Consider the following 23,664-nt stretch of genomic DNA (forward strand, 5'->3'; position numbering starts at 1 on the left):
TCCTCCCTTCCTTCTTCCTTCCTTCCTCTTTCTTTCCTCCCTCCATGCCCAGTTCGACACAGGGCTTGAACTTACAACCCTGAGATCAAAACCTGAGCTGAGATCAAGAGTCAGGTGCTTAACCAACTGAGCCACCCGGGCAATACTAACAAAAAATTTTCTGTAGCCTGTTGTGCTCACTTTCTAAGAGAATTTCCATAGAGCACATAATATGGAAAAGACCCAAAGCATTTTTCAGCCTGCTTTTCTGTTCTCTTTCCTTTAGTGTGTCACTTGCCAGCTTTTAGGAATGAGTATGGTGGCTACAGGTAGCCTTTCAGTGCTGCTAGAGTGGCTGTCTTAGGGGCTGGGGTAAAAAAAAGTGAGCCATTTGTTTCTCTCATGGCTTACCACAAATTCTTCTAAATTGTTGACTGTGGGCAGAAAGGAAGGGCGACCTAAGAAGGGGAGGTTGGCCGATTGGTCCTTCTGCATTCAGAGTTAGGTAATGATGACCAACTACCGAGGGCAATAATCAAACTTGTTAAACTAGTTAGCCTCTGTAGGGTACACACCACAAACATTTTATGGGTCATAAATGTCTCTGTCCCTGCTTGCTATGGCATTGCTTCTAGGCTACCAAGTGAGGGGTGTAGACATTTCACCTAGATAGACTCACCCCTCTTCAGAACACCTTTTAGATGCTCTCGACTGCCAACCCCATGTGATTTTTTGCCTTATTTCTATTAGTAAGCCAGCTAATGAATTGCTATTAAAAACTTCTTCATCTAAGGAAGATGGAGAGTGCCCTCTGTGTCACACACTCCATTAGGTGCTGTTCTGTTCTTCCTGCTTCTTCCCTCACCTGAGGCCATAATCCCCTGGGTCATGATGCTTGGTTACCGTGGAGGTGACTCATGCTACAAGTCACAGTGGAGATTTTTCAGGAGGAGAGAAATAGGCTGTCTACCACTGCCCCTGGGGTCCCACCTGGACCCACAGACAAGGATCCCTTGAAGTTAACACACATGAGTGTGCTGAAGTAACTGTAGAGCTGGGAATCTTTCTTCCCCTCCCTTTCCTGGAGCCTCCTGTGTCTAATACAAGTATGCAGTATTAATTTATTTTGCTGGAGCCCATAAGTAGGTGGTTTGCATAGCTCCTTGGGATTCAATTTTGCTGAGGACTGACCTTGTTTGTGTGTGAGAGTCCTTATTTGGGATGAAATTGTGTACTTTAGCAGACATTTCTTCCCATGTCTAATTATTTTCTCATGCTTCAAAATCAGAAAGAAAAAGGCAGCAATGGTCCTAAGGTAACACTCTGATGTTTGGTGAGCCTGGCCTCTTTCTCCCACTGGAAGGTATGCCTTTTTTTTTTTTTTTTTAATGATTTATTTATTTATTTATTTATTTATTCATGAGAGAGAGAGAAGCAGAGACATAGAGGGAGAAGCAGACTCCTTGCAGGGAGCCCAATGTGGGACTGGATTCCTGGACCCATGATCACACCCTGAGCCCAAGGCAGGTGCTCAACCTTTGAGCCACCCAGGCATCCCCAGAGAGTATGCTTTTTAGGGCAGAATCTGGCCTTTTCATTTGGTATTTTCAGTACCTACTATGTAAAAATGTTTGAATCGCATCTTTGAAGCCATCATTTCTCTGTACGTGACTGCCCTTAGAATGTTTTAAAGGAAAAACATGTTTGTTTCAGCTGCAGAAAGATTATTTTTGAGGCGTACCAGCCAGTCCTTTACAAGTATAATCCCGAAAGTCTGCATTGCTGTGAGACTTTTCATTTCCCCAGAGCAGGAACCACACTGCCCTCACCCTGCCACATTCCGATGGAAGGGCCCCTGTGATCAGCTTTCCATGTATTTGAGCCACGTAGTGAGAAACAGAGGTGCTCTGAAGCATACCGGCCCTGAGAATTGGGCAAGGTCGGATAATTTTAGCTCTTCTCAAAGTGATTATTTAAAAGCCCAGGAGATTTGACAGTGTGAACTCGGGCAATAGAAGACATAAATGAATTTTTCTATATTTTTAGGTGTTGCCTTTTTCGGTTTGACCAAAAAACCCAAAACCCCAAACTCAAAAACCTCTGAAAAGCAGGACAGCCTATTTGGATAATAGGCATTTTTGTTTATATATGCCCAGGACCATCACTTGGCTGAGGGGTGTGGAGGGGTACGAAGATTGAAGTTTTCATTTTGTACCGTTTAGTATGATTTGAATTTTTACCTCATACCTGTTATTCCTTTAAAATATAGTTTATATAAGTTTTCGTCATTTTCTATGTATTCAGAGATCCTTTTAATTTTTGAAGAACTGAGTTTTTAATAATAATTTAAAATATTTATTTGATTATAGAAGAGATCACTTAATTTTCTTGATAGTTTGCAGGATTTTTTCCAGATTATGGGCTTAAAAACAAACTCACTACCTTGGGATTATGGCTTTCTTTCTGTACTCTGCCCTTTGGACTAGGAAAATGAACCCAGCCCTGATTTCTGAGATAATTCAAGCTTTCTGGGCCTACATGAAAGGTAATGCTGGAACACAGCCATACTGCCATCACAGGCTGTGTGGCCATGCTGGGACTTTATTATTTATAAACTATTTCCGTGAGGTGATGGAATTAAGTTAGCTAAAAAAACCAGATGGGTAGAAAACTTAAAATTGGGGCACCTAGGTGGCTCAGTCAGTTAAGCGTCTGCATTTGGCTGAGGTCATGATCTCAGGGTCCTGAGATGGAGCCCCAGCACCCTTGGCGGGGAGCCTGCTTCTCCCTCTCCCTCTGCCTTCCACTCCCCCTGCATGTGGATGAGCTCTCTCTGTGTGTCAAATAAATAAATAAAATCTTAAAAAAAAAAAAAACACTTAAAATCGAATTGATGCTTGAATGTTGAAACCCACAAACGTGTCTGGTTTGGGTTCTTTAGGGTGAGACATTTATGAATCATGGCTTTCATTTATTATTGAATTATGCTTGTGCCAAAAGAACCCTTGCTTAAATGGTTTGAATTTAATAATGAGGGTAATATTGTTAAAAGAAACAATTCCTGTCTTCTTTCCAGCTTTAATAAAGCCAAGCACAGATTTTTAAAAATTCTGAACATTTGCATGGGGGTTGCTTACCTGTGATTCAGTCTGCTTTTCACATCCTTAAATAGCCCTGTGACTTTCTTGGCTGCCTGGTGTTTGGTTTTAGGTTTGACCATGAAAATAAATGATAGGAACAGTTGCTGAAGCATCTATTCACACCTCCTAGTGGTTTTAGAAGTTCCCTAAACAAATCCCACTTTAGTACCCGGAGACCGAACCTGTGCATCAGATAATAATAGGTCCCCCAGGGAGGACTCTAGAGTTGGTTGTAGCTTCACTCCAAACAAACAGACTGGCGCTGATACTTTTGGAAGGGTGGGCTAGTCCCAGAAACTGTCCACAGCAAGCTCTGCAGGTCACCTCTGCATCCCCTGCAAGACAAGGGGAGAGGCGAGCTTGGGGAGGCGACCTGACCTGACTGACTCACCTCCCCAGGGTGGAAAGATGAAACTGCTTGTGGCCTCTGTGGTCATCTGAGCTCCACAGTCAGCTTTCAGCAACTTCTCCTTTCCAGGTGCCTGCAATGGATATTTACAAAAGCTAACCACCCTTCATCACCAGGGCTACCATTTAGCCACATGACTGTCTGAAGAGAAAAATACAAATAATCCTCTGGACGTCTAAATGACAAACATGCAAACTATTCCAGGCTCGGTCTTGGAAAATATATTGGAAAGACACCAGTCTGGCCGGGGTGAGGTTGTGTATAAACACCTTCCATCTCCCCCCAGCCTCCAGCTGTGGCCTGTGGTTTTAAAAACCATAAAAGATTTCCCCCTAAAGGTCCAGAATCATAGCTCACATCACTTTCTCCGATGTTGGCTATATTTTTTTAAATCTAGTTTAAATTCTTCTTGATGACTTTGCATACTGAACTTTTACACAATCTTATGATTTATGATGGGTGGCTGGCTATGGTGGGTTTTCCCCCTTTCTTCCGAGAACACTTTTTTTTTCCTTAGTATTTTCTTATGTGAGGACTTTTAAGTGAGCATCTTAAACTTGCATCGGAAAGAATTTGAATCTGAGCCCTCCTCTCGTGTGTTGCGAAGATGGCCAATGGAAGGTGGTGAGTTCGGAGACAGTGCGAAGCAGGAATCTTGGTGTAAGAGAAAGAATTAGGAGCTTTGCAGAAATGCAGAACTGAATCAGAATTCTGCTTATACCCTTTACCAGTCACAATACCTTGTATGAATGACCTCAGTTGTGAGCCTCACTGTCTTCATAAAATGGGTATAATGTACACTCTGTGTCATTCTTGCGAGACTTAGATGAGGACGTCCCTAAGTGTGCACAGTGCCAGGTATACCAGGTATACCATAGGCATTGTATAAGTGTTAGGTGTCTGCTTCTCTGTGCCCCTTTCTTTTCAGTGTATAGTAAGCTAAGGTAGTGGGGCAGTGATGTGCCCTGTGAGCAAGACCTGCTGAGGGTGAGAAAGGAAATTGTGCTCATTTGAGCAAACCTATCATTTCCTTAACGTCCATGGCCCTCAGCTCTTAAGTAGGTCACTGCAAAGAACATCCACATGTGGTTTCTCAGTCTGTGCTGGAAACCCCAGGGATGGCTGTTAGTGGACCATGTATTCAGACTTCCGTGCTCTGTAGCAGTCATGCTGCTAATCAGGCTCACATTCTTGCAGTTCACCGATGGAAAATGCAGAGGGATTCCCTTTTTCTGAAGTCTGTCTTTCAGTAGAGTTGGGCAGATAGAATATTCGCCATATCAGGACGCTGGTTGAGCATCTGCCTTTGGCTCAGGGCATGATCCCCGGGTCCTGGAATCGAATCCCACATCAGGCTCCCCTCAGGGAACCTGCTTCTCCCTCTGCCTCTGCCTCTGCCTCCCTCTGTGTCTCTCATGAATAAATAAATAAAATATTTAAAAAAAAGAATATTTGCCACATCGTAAAATCGTTTGCAAATGACCAGTTGAAATACTTGGATAATGTTTGAATACCCCTCTTCTGATTATTAAACTAGGAAACGATGCCTCCTTTCAATTTCCTTTTTTTTTTAGTTTATTAAAATATATATAGCAAAATATGCCATTGTAGCCATTTTTTAGTGTATAGTTCTGTGGCATTAAGTACATTCACATTTTGGTACAACCATCACCACCATCCCTGTCCAGAACTTTTTTATTTCCCCAACTGAAACTGTACCCATTAAATACTAGTTGTTCATTCACTTCTGCCCTCAGCCCCTGGCAACAGCCATTCTACTCTATGAATTAGACTGCTCTGGGTGCCTCATATATGTAGAGTCATACAATATTTGTCATTCTGTGACTGGGTTTTGTTTCACTCTTTTTGAAACAAACGAACAACACATAAGCATTTACTCTGTCTTATATTTTCTATTATTCCCTGCCAGGAACCATCCTATAAACTCGCTTTTTTTTCTGAGATTTTTATGTAAATTTGCATTTTGTCTTCTTTTTTTTTTTTAATTTTTATTTATTTATGATAGTCACAGAGAGAGAGAGGCAGAGACACAGGCAGAGGGAGAAGCAGGCTCCATGCACCGGAAGCCCGATGTGGGATTCGATCCCGGGTCTCCAGGATCACGCCCTGGGCCAAAGGCAGGCGCCAAACCGCTGCGCCACCCAGGGATCCCTGCATTTTGTCTTCTTAACTGTTTGTAGGAGATCTTTGCATTTTTACTCTATTGAAGAAAAATACCAGTCATAGGAAATGATTTGATGGGATATTTTATTTATTTTATTTTCAGAAATAGCTATTGAATCAAGATTCTAAGTGACTATACATGAAGTATAAGATCCAATCATAGCTTTGCCTAGTGGGTGTCTTCTCAAAAATAAAATTACCAGTCCTGACCTGAGTCCCTGTCCCACCCTCTACTCCCAAGAAGAGAGTCCAAGAATATGTTTATATAAGAGGCTGGTGGTAGCAGAGAAGAGAGGCCAGTCAATGGGGACTGTGAACATTGTTTTAGGCTTTTTGATCCCAATGTAACCTCTCAGCCTTTCTCCTTGTAGGTGGTACACCTTGAAATCCAAACCAGGAAAGAAGGATAAAGAGCGAGGAGAAATTGAGGTTGACATCCAGTTTATGAGAAACAACATGACTGCTAGCATGTTTGACCTCTCCATGAAAGACAAGTCTCGGAATCCATTTGGGAAGCTGAAGGACAAGATCAAGGGGAAACCTAAGGACAATGCATCAGACACTGCCTCCGCCATCGTTCCCAGCGTGACGCCCTCAGCTGATAGTGACGATGAGTCTCCTTTAAAAGACAAGAAAAAGAAATCGAAGATCAAGACTTTGTTTTCCAAGTCTAATTTGCAGAAAACACCACTTTCCCAGTCCATGTCTGTCCTGCCTACGTCAAAGTCAGACAAGGTCTTGCTTCGTCCTGGAGACTTTCAATCCCGGTGGGAGGATGATGACAATGAGGATGAGTCGTCTTCTGCCTCGGATGGTGAGTTTTCTCCTCCTCCTTGCTTGAGCGCTCTTTCTCTCTCTCTCAGCCTGCTTTGCTTTAAGAGAGAAGAAACAGGGCAGCCCTGGTGGCTCAGCAGTTTAGCGCCGCCTTCAGCCCAGGGTGTGATCCTGGAGACCCGGGATTGAGTCCCATGTCGGGCTCCCTGCATGGAGCCTCCTTCTCCCTCTGCCTGTCTCTGTCCCCCCATTCTGTGTCTCTCATGAATAAATAAATAAAATCTTTTAAAAGAGAGAGAGAGAAGAAACAAATCTTAAAGATTTTGATTCGGTTCCTTGGTTACTGAAATGATGGTCATGAGGGAGCTGGTGATGATGGCCATGATGATGGTGACGATGGTCATTATGGTGGATAATCTTGGTTACAAAGTCTTCTCTATTTCTAAGTGCTCTGGTTTCTAAGAACGTATAAATTCCTTTTTCTAAAATGTCTGGCTCTGTTGCTGATGTCCATTAAAAAAGGCTTTGAGGGGGCGCCTGGGTGGCTCAGTCAGTTAAGCATTTGCCTTTGGCTCAGATCACTGATCCCAGGATCCTGGGATCGAGCCCCACCTTAGTCTTCCTGCTCAGCAGGGAGCCTGCTTCTCCCTCTGGCTCTCCCCCTGTTTGTGCTCTATCTCAAATAAATAAAATCTGTATATATAAAATAAGCTTTTGGAATTAACAGAATGCATGCATCCAGGTTTTTCTTTTTTTAAATTAAGGGTAAAATCATGGAACCTTAGAGTAATTCTGACATTTCATTGGTTCATCAGGTATTTATTGAGATCCTATTAATGTGTTTAACCTTCATGGGAATTATCCTTAATTAAGGTTGAGGAATCTAGTTCCTTTAACTGTGAATTTGAACTTCAATTTCAATGCCTAAATTCTTACTTTTGGCCAGATTTGGCCCTTCTCATTGGTTTAATGCAGGGTTTCCGGACCTCAGCACTCTTGGCAGGTTGGGCCAGATAACTCCTTGTTGTAGGGGCTGCCCCATGCATTGTAGGATCTTTAGCCGCATCCCTGGCTTCTACCTGTTAGATGCTGTAACACACCGTCATGCCAGTAAACAAAAACGTATTCAGGCACGGAGAGATGTCACCCCTTTCCAGTTGTGAACCAGTCGTTTAACTTTTTGGTTTTTGTTTTTCTTCCCTGCAGTCATGTCTCACAAGAGAACAGAGAGTGCAGATCCTAAGCAACTGAACCAGAGCAATTTCAGCCTGCCCAAGAGGGAAGGACCCTCCTTTTTTGGTGGCCTTCGGTCTAAGAATGATGTCCTTTCTCGCTCTAACGTCTGTATCAATGGGAACCATGTTTACTTGGAGCCGCCGGAAACCAAGGGCGAGACGAAGGAGAGCACTCCCTCCTCTTCCCCGTCTCCCCAGGGCTTCCGGAAGAAGCATCTGTTCTCTTCCACCGAAAACCTGGCGACTCGGTCTTGGAAGGAGCCTGGGGATGGAGGGGCAGTGTCTTCCGACAGGCGGTGGTCTGAGTCTTCCACAAAGGACTCTCTCAAATCCATGTCTCTGCCGTCCTACCAGCCACAGGTCAGTGGGGATATTCGGGAGAACGCAGCACCAGCGAGCTTGGAGGCTGCAAAGGAAACCAAAGAGAGCAAGAAGCAGGAGAATAAGAAGTCCTCTTTGCTGTCCCTGGTGACGGGAAAGAAGGACACAGCCAAGGGCAGCGAAGGCGGAAGCCCTTCTGCCACCCCAGGGAAGGAGACAGAAGGCACATCGATGGAAGTCAAACCGAGGGAGGACCAGCCAGGGCCTGACGAAGACCTAGGGAAACGATCTGAGAAGGATACTGTGGCCGTTGTCTTTGGACAGGGCCGCTCCCTGAACCCGTTTGAAGAAGTGCAGGTCACAGAACCTGAACCTGACCGACAGCTCACGTTTGAACCCACACCCCCCGTCGGCTCTACGAGGGCACCGCAAACGAAAGCTGTCAAGCCACGGTGAGTCCTAGCCCTCCTCGGGCAGGGGGCCCACACCTCACTGTCCAGGGTAGTCAGCAAGGTCTACTGGCCGAGCAGATCTTGCTTGCTGGTCCGTGGTCGTAGCTGTGTATGGCAAGCATTTCATCATCTGAGTTATTTTTATCAGCCTATACTGCCTGCCTGGCCCACCCTGCCCGGGCTGCAGTGGTGCATCCCAGCCCAAAGCCCCTGCCAGCAGGCGCGGTCTGTCCATCTCAGTAAGATAATCAGACCCCGTGGAAAACCATGCTTTGCAGCTGACTATGAGTATTGCAAATGGGAATGCCAGGTTTTGGCTGTGGTATGAGCAGAACATGTGTTTTTATTTAAAGTTCTTTTTTTGTTTAAAGTTCTTATCACATATTGCCCTTTCAGGAGGATAGTATCTTTCCTCCTTGCAACGTGGCATTGCTTTGCTGGCACGGGAGGCCTTTGGTCCACTCTCGAGGATGCCTGGGATGGTTCTCTGAGTGTTCAGTTGTGCATCTTGTTGCAAAAGCCTGAGTGAGCGTCGGGGGGCTTCTGCTTTCAGCATGACTCACATTCACACTGACAATGTTTCTGTGGTCTGGGGTGGTAGAGACTTTTTTTGAGATTCTGCTTTACTTTGATTTCACACACATGCACACACACACATACACACACACACACACACACACATGCATGCAGACTGTTCCTCTTAAAACTGGTGCCTGTTACCCTGAGTGCATCCTTTATTGCTTTGAAATTTTTCGATGTATTTTGTTTATCACCAAAAGAGACCGTAGGCTGTTGCTTTACCTGGAGCTTTCTGTGTTGCAGCAGCCCTTCGCATGGCAGATGTGCTTGGTGATAAAAGTGTTCCTTTCATATGTTATTAATGTTCCTTCTCTAACTTCTTAAAATACTGCCCCAAATATTAAAGTGCTCTCCCCTTTGGAACACCTTTATCTTTTAAGTGTTTATCGCCTCTCACGATGAATCTGCAACTGACCTGCAGATTTTATTTTGTCCTTTTTGCAGACTGGACGTGTCTCCAGAGGCTCCAGCCACAGCCAGGCTTCCTTCTTCCCCTGACTCTACTCTCTTTTTTTCTGCTCTTCTGTCCAGTTCTGGCCAGACACCTGTCCCTTCTAAATTGGGGCATTGTGCAGAGACACCATCCTCTGAATCTCCTTCTGTCTTCTCTTTCTCATCTCCCATTGTGGCTCCCATTTCCACATCCACGCCAGTTGAAAACTGGCCCCCCACAGACCAGGGCCAGGCCAGTCCTGAAGAACCATCTTTGCTCCATAAGGCAGAATTGCTAAGAGAGAGTTTAACACAGGATCCAAAGACTGTTTCTTGTGCCTCGGGGTCACGTTTCCAACAGCTCCCCACTCCAGCGTGGAAGGGAATGGAAGATTATCCAATGGGGAAGACCAGTGAGATAGGCCTGGAGAGCACCGTCGGTCATGACTCAGAAAGGTCTCTCCTAAAGCAACCTGAAAGGGAAGAAGTTCAGAGGGCTCCCCACTCAGAACAAGACTATGCCCCTTCGTCTCAAGAGACCCAAGAAGTAACACTTGCTCCTTCATTCAGAAGTGGCCAGATCGAGAGCCCGGCATGGAGGCCTCTGATGGGGGAACACACAGGCTCAGAGCATCCATTTGGGTCTTTTGGGGAGAACAGAGTTAAGGGGGGCAGCATGACTTCTGCAATTAAAGAAGCGGCACCCCCTCTTCAGTCTGGAGAATCAGCTCCCACTCTTGGCTCTGTGATGCAGAGACACAAAGAGAATGTTGACGAAAGCCAAAAGAAAATCAAGAAGCGTGTATCATTTTCAGAGGAGATCTTTATGGAAGAGGAGCTAGAGGAGTCCACTGGGTTGGTGGAAGAGCACAGAGATAATCCCCAGGAGGTGACACACAAAGGAGCCACCTCTGGAAACCTGTCAGACGGAGAGCCTGCTGGGTGTTTCCACGCAGAGGTCACAGAGACGGAAGCTGTGTCTGCACCCGGGCCAGTGAAGCATGGTGTGCCAGCTTCCATGGCAGACCCCCTTCACTTCCCCTCTTCCAAGGAGTGTGTCTCAGAAGGCCCTGTGAGTGAGGCAAGCTCAGGGAAAGACATCCCACTCTTAAAGATTGAGCGAGACGATACGCCTATGGCTCAAAATCAGAGCAAAGCCAGTGATCACGAAGGTTTATTGTCTGATCCCCTGAGTGGCCTTCACTCTATCCCAGGTATTAACTCTCCAGTCATGGCTGATCTGGGCTTAACCCTTCCTGCAATTCCTGAAGTGGCGTCAGATGATGAAAGGGTGGATCAGGGTGAAGATGACAGAGAGACAGCCCAGGTGGCAGCCCTGCAAGTAGGACCTTCCTCCGTGAGCATGTCACATGCCCATCCTGAGATGGAGAAGGGGCCGAGGGGCGAGGCAGATGGGTGGGCGGCACCTGTAGAGAGCCTGCCTGACCTCGGGTCAAAAGCACCCGAAGTATCTGTTATGGCCTCTTCAGAGCCAACTACAGCTTCAGGAATTCATAAACCAGAGCTTGGCAAGAGCTCACGCTTGGATAAACAGCTGCCAGGTCCTGGCTGTGGCAAGAAGGAAAAGCTGATGGGAAATGGGAGGCCCAGCCAGCCTCCTGATACAGCCCTCGACTCCCCTGTACCCAGCCCCTCCTTTTCTGAGACCTTTCCTATTACACACTCTTTCCCCAGCCACCCACATGCTGACACTCACCACACCAGTACAGCAGAATCTCAAAAAAAAGCAACAGCAGAGGGCTCCGCTGATAAAGTGGAAAATTCTGGCAAGAGGAAGCCGCTTCTTCAGGCCTGGGTCTCACCCTCAGAGACACAGCCAGTCTCAGCTCAGCCAAGCGCTGGAACGGGGTCAGCCAAGCACAGGTGAGAGTCGGGGAAGATTGTTTTGTCAATGTGAGCGATCCCCCCCACCTTCCCACAGCCCTTTTTGCCTTTTGCCTGCAGAGATAAGGGCTTTCTAGCTGCATGGATATCCAGGTGGTACCTCCTGCACATTTTGCTGGTAAGGCTCATTTTTAAAGGGTCTGTCCAGTGGTGGGAACACCTTCTCAAGACACTCCTGCATTTGCAGGGAGGATACAATATTAGTCTTTAGAGATAGTTTAGGAATTACGCTGGACAGTCAGATTTGGGGCTCTCAGATCACAGAGATGTCTTGTGACCAGTACCTTCCTAGTATCAAAAACCAACTGAGATGGAGTGATAGAACGTAGCTGTGTTGGAAGCTTGCTTTAAGCTCCGCCCAAGGTAAAGCTGGCCTGTTTGTTCCCAACTCTTTATTGTGGAGGAACAGAAGGCTCTGTAGGGACTCACACAGGACAGTCCTAGGCTGTAGCTGCCTCAAAAATAAGAGGCTGTGTCTCGTGTTCTTCTGACATTGATAATGAGACAAGGGTCTGTGAGAACATTGGGACACCTGGTTGAGTGTGCTTGGTTGGTTTGTTTGCGGTGGCCTAGTGCTGACTGCCCTCGTTACCACAGGAACACTGGTGTGTGTGAGACTGCAGGTGTGCACAGAACGTATCACCACTCTGCCCTCCTGTCTGTCTCACTGGCTGCCATCCGTGAGATGGATAGTTTCTTGGTTTGGCCATTGCAGAAAGGTCTAAGGATCCTATCCTCTTCTCTTTAGACTTCATCCCGTGAAGCCAATGAACACAACAGCCACCAAGATTGCGAACTCCAGCTTGGGCACTGCCACCATCATCAGTGAGAACTTGATCAACGAAACCATGATGAAGGTATGTCTTCTCCAAGAAGTAGGTGTGCTACTCAGGACCAATTTAAAAAAAAAAAAGTTTCTAGAGTCACCATTATATATACCTCCTTAAGGCAGCAGGTAACACCAGGAGCCACTTGACCCTATGTCTGGGTCTTTGGATAATCTTTGGAAGTCCCTACACTTCCCAGGGGATTATTATTGTTCTCCTCATATTTACTTAATTATTGTTGAATTGCTTGTGTCTCAAGCAACGTGACTGATATGGGTGCTTCTTTCTAGCAAGAAGAAGATATGACCCACCATCTGGTCTGTTCCAATCAGGGATTTTTCATTTTCCCACATATCCTTTCTTATCTTTTGGCAAGAATGTAAAATTCTTGTGGTTGTTAATCATTGCCTAGATATACTTTTTTGAAACTTTATTCTGCAGTCATTTCAAACTTAAAAAAAGTTGCAAAGAATAGTACAAAGAACCCCTATAAACCTTCTTCCCAATTCATCAGTTGTTGACATTTTACCACATTTGCTTTATCATTTTCACCCTCTCTCTCCCCCTCCCTGTCTGTTCTCTCTTTATATATACATCTTTTTTTTTCTTTTGTCTGAACCCTTGGAGGGTAAGTTGCCTACCTCATGCCCCTTTTACCCCTAAATACTGAAGTGTGGAATTCCTAAGAATAAGGACATTGAATCAAGGTCAAGGTGTTTAAAATTGGTGTCATCCTCTTTTCTCATCTGTAGCCCATACATGCACTTCACCTGTTGTCTCATAAGTGTGCTCCTTAGTTTTCCTGTTTTTTCTTTCCAGTCCAGGATCCAATCCAGGATCTCTCGCTGTTTCGTTGCTGTCTCTCTCTCTAGGCTCCTTTATCCTGGAATAGCTCCCCCACCTTCTTAAAGTCTCTCAAGATCTTGACGTTCTCTAAGGCTTTCTATCAGTTGTTTTGTAGAATTTTCCTTGGTTTGGATTTGTCTGCTGTCTCCTCATGGTTTGGTTGAGGTCACACAATCCTGGCAGGAATTAACCTCGAAAATCGCGGGTCCCTCTCGGTGCATCATAAAAGGAGGCACATTATGTCCGCCTGTCGCGGTAGTAGGAATGTTAACTCTGATGACCAACTTTAGGAGGTGTCTGTGAGGTTCTCTAGTGGAAAGTTGTTATTTTCCCCCATTTACAATCAATATGAAATTCTTGGGGAACTAATTTCAGATGATGTAAGTGTCTTGTTCCTTACCGACCTTTTGTTCCCAGGCTTTCATATGCATTGGTGAATATGGTAGTGTTTGAAACACTGTTCTTTTTCATTCAGTAGTAGATCATAAGCGTTTTTGCATGTTACTACTTAATTTTTCTTTAAAATGGTTATAGCAATATTTACTTAACTGTTCCCTTGTTATTGGATATTTGGGTGGTTTTCTGTTTTTCAGTATGAATAACACTATAGTCAACAATTTCTTGCATAGAACTTGTCCCCTTAAGCTTAATTTCCAGGAAGAATATCGCTTGACTAGAGGATCTCTTCTCTTTCAAAAGCTTGGGCTTATATCAAACTCCAATTTAAACTCCCCCCGCCCCCCCCCAAAAAAAAAAAAAAAAAAAAGCTTGGGTTAACTTTAAAAAAAGAACTCCTGCCCACCAACCAAACCAAACCAACACCTGAATGGTCTCTGCTTTGCAGTGTCTCTATCCTGCCCTTTCTGGTTCTAAAATCAGAAGGATTTAGAGCACTGTCTTGTTGCAAACCTCAGGGCTTTGACTCATTGGTCACGTGGGCTGGAGGAGAATGATTTACTGAGGGACTGGTGGGCAAGGATGTGTTGCATTTCAAATATGTGGAGAGGAATTTCCTGACTACTGGGGACCACCATCAGTAGAAATAAACTTTATTTCTGTTTTAGTCCATGGCATCTAAACGCTTCATTCAATCAGGGGTTTTACAGTCCTCTGTACTGTAAGATACCAAGTAGTTTTTGAGTTATTAGAACAGAAACTTCTTGCTTGTGTCTCCTTTACTCCTGCAAGCATTTTTAAAGTGCCAGTTAGTTGTTACTATCTCTGGCTCCATCGCCTGTCTGCCACCAGGAGCTAGTGAAAGGCTCACTGAAAGCTGGAGATCTGAGGTTCAGGTAAAGAGGCTGAGTAGTGGTAAGAGATGGTCAATGCGAACACGTTAGCATCTTCCAGCCACCTTGCCTTCTCTTCCCTTGTGCCACATGCTGCCGGGGCTGGTGGTAAGTGAGCCTCATTCTCAGACGTATCTGCCGTAGCCAGCATGGTGTACCTGCTGTGTTTTAGCCCCAGCCTAAAAATGCACCATGACTCGCCCGGCTCAACTTGGCTGGTGTCTGTGGGTGTGGAGAAGAGGCTGCGTGTACTTTCCTGGAGCTAATGATATTTATCAGGAAACCAGGCAAAAGAACAGCATAAAAGGGACAGTAATGAAAACCAGGGTCATGGAGCAGCCTCCCATCCCCTCTTCCTTTTACTGTGGAATGCAGCTGGGCTCCAAAGAGAAACAAACACCTAGCTCTCGGGAAGTGACCAAGACCCTTGGCTCCCATTTTATTTATTCTTCAAAGCTCATTTAGTCACGGGCTTATCTCCTGGCCCTGACTGAGAGAATAACTTGCCTTAAAACAAAGGCAACTGCTGCTTATTTTGCTCATGATTTGTAAGCCCAACCGCTGCCCCTCTGACTGCCTGCAACAAAGGGCTTAGTTCTGGACCATACCTAGTAAATATTCTTTTTTTTTTTTTTTTAATATTTTGAGTATATATGGAAAGTTTCCTAGAGACTCCTCGTGGCCCTCCATATAATAGATGCTTTGTACTAAGCCATAAATAATATTTATAAAAGTAACTACTCCTTGGAATGTCGCAAAGTAAAAGAGAGGTTAGGGAAAGAAATTGCATAGCTAAAGTTATGAAAAGCTAGCCCAATCATTACTATAGTGGTTTTTTTGTTTTGTTTTTTTCTTTTGGTTACTGTTTTAGGGCCTCCACCCCTTATAGATGATTTATAACTTAGGAGTGTTATTTATTTACCCAGGTGTCTTTAACACTTCCATTTAAAAATAATAGAGCCAACTAGATCCAAAAATCATCTATCCTGTTAATAATGGAAAAAGTTGGATACAAATTTGAATATACGTCATTATTATTACACCTACAGGAGGGAACATCCAATGTGAAAATCCTGGAAGGAAATCTGTGACAATGGGCACTGTTTTTTCTTGAATTAATGGGTATTTTCTTTGTACTTCTTCCTCGCCATGGCTGTTGCTCACTTTCTGGAATGCTGGACTGTTTTATAATTTTTTAAATCATCACATATCTAGGATTGCCTAATGATTTCAAAGACTTATGTACTTTTTCCTTTGGATTATGATATCCAGATTACATAGCTGTTTCATAGTTTGTAAGGCATGAAATGTACATGCCTTTTCAACCCCATGCATTTATCATAAGGAAATATTTTAGAGATATGATCAAAGATTTATGCTCATGCATTTTAATAAAAACAACCCTCCCAAAAAAACCAACCTAAATATCTAGCAATAGAGAGATGAGTAAAATATAATGAAATTTTAAGCCTCCTGGGGCGCCTGGGTGGCTCAGTGGGTTAAGTGTTTACCTATAGCTCAGGTCCTGATCCTGGGGTCCTGGGATTGAGCCCCTCATCAGGCTCCCTCAGTGGGGAGTCTGTCTCTTCCTCTCCCTCTGCCCCTCCCCCTGCTTGTGTTCTTGCTTTCTCTGTCAAATAAATAAATAAAATCTTTTTAAAAAGTTTTTAAGTATCCATTAGAAATGACTTTGCTAAAATTTAATGATAGGAAAATGCTCATAAAATAATTTTAGTATTATTATTTTTTTAAATTTATTTTTATTTATTTATGATAGACGTAGAGAAAGAGAGAGGCAGAGACACAGGCAGAGGAGAGGGAGAAGCAGGCTCCATGCCGGGAGCCCGACGTGGGACTCGATCCCGGGACTCCAGGATCGCGCCCTGGGCCAAAGGCAGGCGCGAAACCGCTGAGCCACCCAGGGATCCCCTCATAAAATAATTTTAAAACACTTGAAAGCCATATTCTGCATGATGCTTAAAGTTGTAAAACATACCATAAAGAAACCAAGGAAGAAATAAGAAACCCAACTGTTACGTGTTGAAGTTACATGATAATTTTTTCTCTCTTCTGTCTTTGAGATTTTCCATTATGAGAAAACATTCCCTTTATAGTGAAAAACAGAATTCTGTTATTTTGGGGGGAAATTAATTTTTAAAAAAGATTTTATTTATTTACTTGAGATCCCAGGACCCTGGGATCATGACATGAGCCGAAGGCAGTTAGCTAACTGTGCCAACCAGGTTCCCCTGGGGAAATTAATTTTAATTCATTTCCAAAGTGTAGTTGACATATCACTCCCCATCTTTGAAGTTTGTCCCAGTCTCCTATGTAGCTGTGGGCTCTTGGTTGCCCAGCTCTCTGGAACCCAAACCCCTGTGCCCCCGTGTAAGGCACTGTAGGGACCTGGTCTCTACTCTCAAGGAGCACCTGCCTGCTCCTGCCTCCAGGTGACATCTTCCTTATTCATCAGTGGAGGGACACTTGGACTGCTTCCATAGTTTGGCTGTTGTAAATAATGCTGCACCCAACATAGGAATGCATATGTATATTCTCCAATTAGTGTTTTTATATTCTTTGGATAAATACCTACAAGTGGAATTACTGGATCGATTCTAGTTTTAATTTTTTAAGAAACCTCCATACTGTTCCCCAGTGGCTGCACCAGCTTGCATTCCCACCAACAGTGCATGAGAGATCTTAAGCATTTTTAAGTGTACAGATAAGTAGTGTTAAGTACATTCACATTGTACACCCAGTCTCCAGAATTCTTTTCCAGACACTCAACTTTTTGGTTGAAGATTGTTTTAGCATTACAAATAGGATGATTGAGGTCCAGAGGAATGTGTGCCTTCAACAAGTTGAAAAACAAAAGGATTAAGGGAGAAGTGGTTTTTCAAAAAAGTAGTCCAACATCTCACCTATTTCTGGGCAGCCTGTGTTAGGTGAAAACCTGCTCTGTGCATAGAAATGTCAGTGTGTACTTCTTCTTCTTCTTTTTTTTTTCTTAAGATTTTATTTATTTATTCATGAGAGACACACAGAAAGGCAGAGACATAGGTAGAGGGAGAGGCAGGCTCCCCACTGGGAGCTCCCCAGGACCCTGGGATCATGCCCTGAGCCAAAGGCAGATGTTCAACCACTGAGCCACCTGGGTGCCCTGTCAGGGTGTGCTTCTAAGCCAGTAATACAGGCACTCTGCTTTCCTTCTGAGCCAGGATAAGAGGGATGGGATTTCCCTCTGATTTTTAGCTAGTGGGTAGGCAGCTTACGTCACTGGACTGAGCAGGGCCTTTGATTATGTTGTCAAAAGAGTGAATGATGATTCTGCTCTTGACTTAGTTTCTCCAAGTGGAGACTTGATACAACATGGTACCTTTTATTCAGTCCTTATCTTGTGTTTCCTCATGGTTTGGGCCTGGTCACTTTGCAGTTGGGTTCCAGTCATCCCAGATTATAAACGCTGATGGAGTAACTCCTTAGGGCTCCTGCTCTTGCCAAGATTGGTACAGCTCAGCCCTGGCTCTGGCCGCAGTGTGCCCAGAGGGTACACCATGACGTCTGAGGGTGATAACTAGGTGATGCATTGTGGTGGCACTTAGCATATTTCTTGAGTGTGAAATGACTTAAAGTGGGGTCTCTGAGTAGCCAGTGCATCAACCTAACCATGGAGTCCTGCTGAGTGTAGTGGAGGAAGCAGCAGGTAGTCTGGGATGAGTGACTACCTGGGGTGATGGCAGGTGAGCATCATCTCCCGTATCTTCTGTCACTAGGGTTTCTTCATTGGCCACCTTAGCTTGGGGCTCTCAGCTTTGCATTGATATTTCACTGTGCCAGCTCCTAGTGTTCACAGACTTCCAAATCTCAAAATCCCATTTCCTAAAATCTCAAATCCAGAGTCTAATCCAGGGGTTTGTAGCCTATGAGCCAAATATGGTTTTTATGTTTTTAAAAAGTCATAAAACAGAAACAAATAAAACAACAAAGAACAGGCAACAAAGGCCATATGTAGCCTGCAAAACCTTAAATATTTACTCTCCGGTCCTTTGTCCCTAACCAGTTTTCCACCTGAATTGAAAATACGTTCCCAGGAGACCCCGATCACTAATAACGTTTTCCTCTTTTATATTTCTTTTAGATATTTGCCTTTTTTGCTGACTTTACGCTTTTTCTTCCCTTTCTCCCCCTTCTAAAGAAATACAACCCCTCGGACCCTGCCTTTGCTTATGCACAGCTAACCCATGATGAGCTGATCCAGTTGGTTCTCAAACAGAAGGAGACAATAAGCAAGAAGGAGTTTCAGGTTCGAGAGCTGGAAGACTACATTGACAATCTGCTAGTCAGGGTCATGGAAGAAACCCCCAACATCCTCCGAGTTCCGGCTCAGGTCGGCAAAAAGGCAGGAAAGATGTGAACCGATGTGACACTGAGACTGTTCTGTGAGTTTGTTTCTACCTGCTCCTGAGGTCAGGGACTCCGTATGCCTGATAACCAGCCTTCAGGCTCCAAGTCACCATCTGCCTCCCTGTGTGTTATCTGGCAAGAGTCAGCTCCACCAGCCAAAGCCAGGTTAATTATTACAATGAATCTCTTGCTGTACATTCCCAGGGGTTTGTTTTTAAATGCCACTGTGCCTTTAACGATATTGTAAGTACTTTATTCTCTGACCAGAGATGTGGTCATAAGATCTGTCCAGAGATTCAGATGGTGCAGGGTTATTCGGGTATTTAACATTGGGGTTTTCTTTCTTCGATATTGATGTTTAAAAATACATACTCCCACCCCCAACCCACCCAGTCAGTAAATTAGGGGGTGAAATGAGAAGGACTGGGCAGTTGGTGTTGCGTTACACTTACTTGCTTGGTTTTTTAGTAGCTTAGGGTGGCTTTTGGCTGCAGGTGCTAAATTTTGATCCTGTGCAAACCTTCTGGGCTTCTTGGGCTTGGTCTTGATTTGCCCGAAGCAGGGGAGTTTAAAGAAAGCCTTTGAGTGTGCCTTGTAGATTCTGAACAAGCTTCCTTTTCTAAACACCAGCTACCACTACTCTTTAGCCTTACAACGTGTTCCTTATCGATCCACAGGGCCTGTCTGTGGAGACATGAGAAGTAGAAGAGGGCATGTGTCACTTTGCACTCACTTAATAAGGGTTGATCAAAGTCTCATGGTGGCCAGGTTCCTGCTGGCTGGTGTGGCCCCATCAGCGCCTTGAGAAGGGATTGGGTGACCCAAGCATTTATTAACTCAGTTCCACCAGGTATGGAATGATTTCAGTAGGACTCCTGTGGCCTGTTCCCTCAGTGCCTTTGCTTGGCTCCCTGATTTCCTCAGCAACACTTCCTGGCACTCCTCCACCATCCTTGTTATAAAATTATGAAGAGCAAGAAGATAACACTTAGTTTTGGTTGGTGGTATTTTTAAATCTAGACAGACACACCTTTTTTTTTTCTTTTCTTTTTTTTTTTAAAGCTAGGACACTTCTGAACTAATAGCCCTGGTTCGGGTCCCTCAGGTAGTTTCATTGTTCGGAACCTAATACTGGAATTAGAATGTTTCTGTGTTGCTTGTGGCTGTCACAGAATCATCTCAGAGCCTTGAGCTCCCTTGGGGATGGAGTGGGGGAGAGGAGATCACAGGCCAGCATGGTGGGCAGGGCTCGAGGCAACAATGGTTATAAGGCTGGGGGTCTCTTCTGTACGTTCTTGTTCTTGTTCTATGTACCGGAGGAGGCAAGACGGTTGTCAGCAGAACCCCTTTCAGGAGCACGTTTGCTGCAATGTTAGTTGTATCGGAGCACTTTAATCCGAAGGATGATACTATAACTTGATTAATCAGCTTTTGATTACCTATAGCTGTTTTATTTAATACTCTCTTACAGAAGTGGGGACCACTGTAAACTTCTCAGAGGACTTGTATTTTTGTAGTGCTATGAAAGTTATTTACATACCTATAAAGAGAACCAGATATTCACCTCAGCTCTGAAAATGTACATGTATATATTCATTCTGCAGTATATTTTTTACTTAAAAGCATATTTTGACTGTGATAACCCAAGGGCACTGGGGTCAGGTGTGCTCTGAATGATTTCTCCTTAGAAGAGCTGGTGTGGGGACCTGCATTGCTCACAAGAGGTGCTTGGTCTGGAGATATTATCTGCTGCTAGGACCTCAGGTATGTAACTCGGTCAGTGTTTGAGAGGGACATCTGGGTAGGGGAATGGATTCCTGTGCTCTGAAATGCACTTAGGAACTCTGGAGAATGAAGGACAATTTACTTCAAGGGTGTCTGGCATCAACCACTGCTGGGAAAAAAAATCTAATTTATAGCATTCCTGTACCTCTCAAAGTAGATAGCCTGGGAGGGCATTAGGTAATGGCTGTCCTCAAGGACTCTACTTTGGGGGAGGATTTATCTAGGCAAAGTCTGCTCTGAACCTTTAGCAAGGGTTGGTGAATCAGAGCAATGGAGCTCCTACAACTGGCATGTGTCTGAGGGCGTTCACCCACCCACACGAGGAGAGTTGGGACTTGCCTTGAGCTACTATAAATGCTAACCTGATTGAAGGACTCTGGGAGAAAGCTGTGTTCTGGAGAAAGAAGCAGGAGCATCTCTCTTCCTGGCCTTGCCTGGCTGCCTCCAGAAAGAGCAGTTTGTACTTTAGGAAAGCATCAGATTAAATACAGAACTTCAGTTGGGAGGTCAGCCTCCTGAGGAAAATGTCAGTCCTTTGCCTATTTTCTATCATCTCATTCCTTGAACTTTGACACATTTCCTGCCCTCTATTTTATTCCTGTGTGCTCTCATGGGGGAGGGGGCAGAATGGAGGAACAAGAAAGTCTGACCTTTGGCATGCTGAAGAGCTGTTGACCTTGAGTGGGAGGTATGTGTGCACACGGATGGGTTACATGTGTGTGCGTGTGTGTGTGTGTGTGTGTGTGTGTGTGGTTTCCAGCTTTGTTAACAGCAGGAGCTCAAAAGGGCAGAGAGGAGGGAGGACCCATGACACTCAGTCACATACCATATTGAAGGCCAGAGGCAATTTAATGTTAAATTAGGCAGGATCTTCCCTCCTTCCCAACTGACCTTTGTATTTCCTTTTTGAGAACTACGAATTAATGATGCCTCAAGGCTGACGGATTAATTGCCCTAGGTGGAGAATTTAGCCTCCTAGTAGTCATACCAACCTCAACTCTGCATTTCTCAATATCTATTATGTGAGCTACTAACTTGACCTCTTTCACCCATCACCCAGCATTTTTGAATTATAAAATTATTTCCTGCCTTGTTACTTTGGGAATTTTTAATCTCTTTGGTTTTGTTTTTAAGAAGTAACCTAAAATTTCTACAACACTAAATAAAATGGTACTACCTTTCAAAGATTTGTGTGTGTACTTTGGTGTGGGTGCAGTAAAAATGTCTTCTGGAAAACCTCTCTTGGGGAGTGACCAGTGTTTCTCACCCCATGAGTATCTCTCACCTGGATTCCTGTGGCTGCCACCTTGCCTGGTGCCCAGAGGTCCCAATGTCCTTTCTCCTGCAGAGGATAGGACATCTGTGATACCTTCCCTATGACACATCTTTTATCTTGGCCTGCAGAGACCATGGCATTTACGAGAACATCCTTTGAATTCTCTGACCCCACTGCTAAGAGCTGCCACCTTTTCCTAGGGCCTGAGCAATTTTGGCTGAGCATTTGATTAAGTCCCTTCCCCAATCCCTCCACCCCAACACCCCCTCCCCCCTCCCCAATTTCCTAGAGAGTAAAAGCTTCACTGTGGGGACATGATTTAAATTCAGATTGGCTTCAGACTGCTCCAGATCTAGAAGCCAAATCCCTGGTGCAGTCAATTTAATTTATTCATTTCTGAGTAGCAGGTATTGGGGAAGCACAGAGAATCTTCTCCTGAGTTCAGCTTTCCCAGAACTCTGAACCTTTCCTGGTGAGGTGAGAGGTCTGCCTGCCTCCCACCCATAGTTCTTGCTCCAAGGGCCCTGACCTCTTGAAAGGGAGGAGATGCTTTTTCTTGCTCAGTGATAAAAGTCACATTGTAGAGGGATAGGCAGCCAGTGCCTGTGAAGCTCCCCCAGGTGGGAGAAGGGAGCGCCCCTGAAGCCTCCCTGGTTACCCTAACTGGTTGTCAAAGATGGGACCACCACGTAAAGTGATAGGAGAGCAGCTTCTCTTAAACACAGCCCTCCAGGTTCCATTCAAGAAAAAGAAAAGAAAAAAAAAAAAAAAAAAGCCCTGGGGAAGGAAAGTTTCATTATGCAAATGACCCTAACTTTTCCCTCTGAGATTACCCACCCCGTCTGGTCCCTCAGGGGCAGGCTACTATGTCTTTCAAACTCCAGCCCAAAAAGAAACAAACTCCCTCCTGTCTTTGAAGTCTCAGGCCAGCTGCTAGTAACAGAAAATGAAAACACCACATACACACACACACACACACACACACACACACACACACGAAAATAAAGTGAATGATCATAGGACATATGGACAGCATAAAGAGTGGACTTAACCAAATCCAGGGTTCTGAGCTAAAGGAAGTCAAGCCCCTGAACCTTGGGAGCTTGGTGGGCATCTGCCAGGAGGCTTCAGGCTCTTGTCTTGGCCTCTTAGTTGGTGGAAAGGCCTCTCCTGGTCTGCCTCTGAAGGAGTAGTGTCCACTCCTGCCCCCTCCACTCCCTTGTCCACTCACTTGGTCTATAGATTTTTTTCTCGGAAAAGAAGAATTCTTAAATTCCCCACTCCCAAGAGGTAACTAACCACTGTTATTTTGATTCTTTGCCTGGCATTTTGCCCCCTCACAAATAGATACACTTAATTTTTAAAAAATATTTTATTTATTTATTCATGAGAGACACACACACACACAGAGGCAGAGACACAGGCAGAGGGAGAAGCAGGCTCCATGCAGGGAGCCCAATGTGGGACTCAATCCCGGGACTCTGGGATCATGCCCTGAGCCAAAGGCAGAGGAATCACCCAGGCATCCCTACACTTAATTTTTTTAAAAAGAATTTTAATTTAGATGTTTTTTTTTTTTAATTGAGGTGTAGTCGACATACAATACTATATCCGTCTCAGGTGTACAAGATAGTGATTCGACATTTTTATACATTAGCAAGTGATCACGACCAATCTAGCTCCCGCCTATCACCACACACAGCTCGTAGGGTGTTCACTATACTCCCTGTGCTGTATGTCGCATCCCTGTGTCTTATTTAGATACGCTTTTAAATGCAGATGGGAACAGGCAATATACCATACAGTATGGGTTGCTTTGAACATTTC

The 23,664-nt window shown here is 44.6% G+C and overlaps 1 protein-coding gene across 6 annotated transcripts in view; it reads left to right on the plus strand.

Moving 5' to 3' along the window:
• RAB11FIP1 (RAB11 family interacting protein 1) overlaps positions 1 to 21,746 on the plus strand; it is a 31,044-nt gene extending 9,298 nt beyond the window's left edge. For 2 of the 6 annotated variants that reach the window (XM_025429022.3, XM_049094729.1), the window contains exons 2-6: positions 6,084 to 6,526; positions 7,693 to 8,494; positions 9,518 to 11,389; positions 12,159 to 12,267; positions 18,568 to 21,746. In XM_025429022.3, the coding sequence (XP_025284807.1) occupies positions 6,084 to 6,526; positions 7,693 to 8,494; positions 9,518 to 11,389; positions 12,159 to 12,267; positions 18,568 to 18,786 (3,445 nt within the window). In that variant the 3' untranslated portion in view covers positions 18,787 to 21,746. Of the gene's footprint in view, positions 1 to 826; positions 1,086 to 1,267; positions 1,343 to 6,083; positions 6,527 to 7,692; positions 8,495 to 9,517; positions 11,390 to 11,470; positions 11,529 to 12,158; positions 12,268 to 18,567 lie in introns of those variants that run through there. The other 4 variants (XM_025429180.3, XM_025429092.3, XM_025429244.3 and 1 more) reach the window with 4 other exon arrangements.
• The last annotated feature ends 1,918 nt before the right edge of the window (positions 21,747 to 23,664 follow it).

This window comes from Canis lupus, chromosome 16, assembly GCF_003254725.2.
Source record: "Canis lupus dingo isolate Sandy chromosome 16, ASM325472v2, whole genome shotgun sequence".
NCBI lineage: Eukaryota > Metazoa > Chordata > Mammalia > Carnivora > Canidae > Canis > Canis lupus.